Source organism: Acanthisitta chloris, unplaced genomic scaffold (assembly GCF_000695815.1).
Source record: "Acanthisitta chloris isolate BGI_N310 unplaced genomic scaffold, ASM69581v1 scaffold40670, whole genome shotgun sequence".
NCBI classification, from domain to species: Eukaryota; Metazoa; Chordata; class Aves; order Passeriformes; family Acanthisittidae; genus Acanthisitta; species Acanthisitta chloris.
The window spans coordinates 6984-10483 of NW_008652946.1; the positions used below are offsets into that span (position 1 = coordinate 6984).

Here is a 3500-nt window from a genome sequence, read left to right on the forward strand (position 1 = left end):
AGCATTTGTTTGGATATATCTTGAATTTCTGAGTACTTCAAAGGCCAATGTCTTCCACAAAACTCTGGTTTTTCCTTAGATTTTGCAAAGATGGAAGAAATTCAGAGAAACATGACCTGTCCTCTACACTAGCCCAATATACTAAAAGAAAGAAAAATCAAGAAATTGCTCGCATGAGAGACGATGTCAGCAAAAGAGATTCATTTTACCTAGCAAATTATGAGCTCTGCACTAACTTCTATGGTGTAGCACCATCAAACATTGACAAATACTACCATCTTTAATTACAACAGCTTTTGTAACAGTTCCCTCAATCCCATTAGTATTTACCTATAATTCATTAGTGCAAACCATTAACTGTTTCACCTTCTCTGTAATTACTATTACTGAAAAATTCTCAGTACTTCATCATAAGCTAGAGACAATCCTGTGCATATAGTGTACCAGAAAGGCAAACAGCAAGTCTAAAAATGATGACATAACTACTACACAGAATTGTCCTTCTCATATGAAGACCACAGCAGAATAATCTTGCTTATTCTAGCAAGTACCAGGTCAGGTTTCCCCATTCAGTATATAGCTGCTTTGGTATGCTTGCTCCAAGGGTCAAGACGATCTCTGCTGTTTTGTTTTACTATCTCAAGCCTGATCAAATCTTCTTAGAAAATAAGACATAGAAGGAGGAGATACATTATTTGCAAAACTGGCAGTCAGATCCCATAGATTTTATGTACCTTTTCTGATGTTACTTAATCTCTTTAATTTTTTACACTACATAAAAAGAAGGGCATTGTCTCTTTTTTCCACTGCTATTTTCTGCTACTCTTCGACCAGCTATCCTGCACTTTTTCCTCTCTGTGAGTGCTCAGTCTCATAAATGCCTCATAAATTTTTCCTCACAAATTTTTGACTTATTCCATCTTCAGTCTTCCTTAGCTGCATTTGTTACTGACCGCATCTCACTCAATCTAATGATAATGACTACATTTTTCAGTTTTTCATCCTTTTAATGTCTCGAAGTAATTTATTTCTTGGCCTCACCTGCATCAAAATCCTGGCAGTAATGAAAAAGGGGGGTGGCTTTCAACAAAGCCGTCAGTAAAAATCCACCAGCGAGAGGACAAGTCAAATCCCCAACAATATTTAAAGACTGGCTCATTTTCCTCCCCATTTCCTTTACATTACACATGGGAACCTTACAGACCAAAAAGAATCACTATAAGCAGAGCAGTAACACTTATTGATTGCACCATGCTTCATGTTTTCCTGGCAAATCTTTATTGTCTAACTTTTCTAATCCCTGCTGACCATGTGTTGTCAGGTCTTTAGTCCTGTTTCTGTTCTTCAGATTTCCACAGCATCTGTTTCCCTCTAAAATCTAAGTAACCCCTAGGAAACTCTGCGCTATAATTTTGAGCAAAATCCCTAGTTTTCTTTCTGAGACCAGTGGAGAGGACCAGAAATTTTTCATTTAATAAAAAACTTCAGAATTAATTAATCTGAATTAATTTAAGTACAGTAACAATTCTTTCAAACTCCATGTAATTCTGGAATGACTCACTCCGAGGACTTCAGGGTGCTACAGTACGGCAGTTACTATGGGTTATCCATTCTTCTTGAAAAAATATTATGTCCAAAATATAACTAGCTTTCTGCATTGCTCATTGCTATTTGCCGTCAATAATGAATCTTTCTGGAGATAAAAACAATGGTCATTCATTCACTTACTTTATATTCTCATTTGAAGGTACTTCTGGAAGTTCCACAGTTATCATGCCATCTAAGTTGGTCTTTCCGATGAAGACTGGCTTTGTGCGAAGTACGTCTGGTGCAGTTTTTGCTGTCACTCTGTGCTGAAGACCCCCAGCACTATTCCCTCTGTTTGTCAGCACAAATGAATATGATGTCTCTGGCTTCAAGTTAGTGATCAGCTTTTGAGTAGCACGTCCATCAACCTCCATTTTCCCATCATCATAAAGGATCTAAGTTAATACATAAATTGAAGGTGATTTTGGTTACTAAGTGAAGGAAAATGATACTGTCATACCAAATGAACCTAGTTATAAATTTAAAATGAAAGTTACTGGGCATTTTAGGCTGCAAAATAGCACTGAATTCACTACTGCAACTAAACTCGCTTTCGGGGAAAAAAGAACTACATTAATCTAAAGCAATGTAAGCACTTGCAAAATCAAATTTCACTTTTTTGAAGTAAGTAGCTTTGTTTGAATCCCAAAATTATAGCAAGGCACAATTGTTAAAGGTACCTTGACTTTTTCATTCACTCCTTATTTAGAAAGGTTTCTACAACACTTAATTTATAAAATAGTGTTCTTCACTTGCCACTGCCTGAGATAACATAAGAGATTAAGAACAAAGCAGAAGAAATGACAGGCACATTGCATGTTAAATGGAGTCTCTGCATCAGATTAAGTCTACAGTTAGTAGAGTAGAAGAATTGTAATACAAGAATAAAAGTATTGTAAATGGGAGGAGACAACAAACAAAATGGTACTCAATTTCAGTCACTATGGAAATGACTAAAAGAAAAAATAGTTTTTGACACCATTTTCTTCAAAATATTGTAGCAATGAACTACAAATTAGCAAGGTGTTCTTATCATGCATATTAACCAGTATGAGCCTGACTTGGAAATACTGCCACAACAGTGAAAAACTCATATAACCAAATGACTGAATTTAACAGCTTGGTTCGACATTGCTGATTACTTTTCAGCCTTAAATACAGCAATAAAAAAAAAAAATTCTACATGTTGAGTAAGCCACATAATCAGGTGAATGACATTATCTAATTTCTGTTATTTTTTCTCGTACAAACGGAAAGCAACTTACTTTGAAAGGCAAGGCGGAATTGTAGTTTTCTGGAATTTCCCAGGACAGCAAAACAGAAGTCTTCATTACTGCTTTAACATGAAAATTTTTTGCAAACACTGCTGGAAAAAAAGAAACAATGTATATAAACAACATCTTGGAGCTTAGCTTTTGTCATATTACCACTTCTACTTGGGAGTATTAGCTTTCCATTTAGGTCAAAAACCGACAAGGACTCAATTCTCCTACCTGTTTGTTCATATTTAAAGACCACATTTAAACTCATTCTCACTCTTATCTAGTGACAACCCATCACGCACATTTTCCTTACCTGAAAAAATTGTGAAGATGTTAGCCAGAACTTGCTTGGCAAGGGACAACTGAATTCTAAGGTATCCAAAACATATTAAGATTTACATACTTTACCTTTTGTGTTTGATGAACCTATTTTTATGAATGGGCCGGTCAGTTTTATTTACACCTTCAAAAATACTGATATCCAAAGACCGATACTCCTTTAAAGGTCAACGCCATAAGCAGACAAATCCTACCTTGATCCACGGGTAGTGTCCTGAACTGGACACTTGGACTATATGGACCAGGCCCTTTGCTTGTGTGGGCACGTACTTTTACATCATATGTGGTATCTGGTTTTAAGCCAGAAAGTGT

General features: G+C 36.0%; 1 protein-coding gene across 1 annotated transcript in view; it reads right to left on the reverse strand.

Annotated features, from left to right (window-relative positions):
• LOC103806231 (receptor-type tyrosine-protein phosphatase delta) overlaps nucleotides 1-3500 on the reverse strand; it is a gene marked incomplete at both ends in the record, with an annotated part of 31667 nt that overhangs the window by 2215 nt on the left and 25952 nt on the right. The window contains 3 exons of the mRNA XM_009078915.1: nucleotides 1729-1982; nucleotides 2853-2953; nucleotides 3383-3494. Of these exons, the coding sequence (XP_009077163.1) occupies nucleotides 1729-1982; nucleotides 2853-2953; nucleotides 3383-3494 (467 nt within the window). The remainder of the gene's footprint in view (nucleotides 1-1728; nucleotides 1983-2852; nucleotides 2954-3382; nucleotides 3495-3500) is intronic.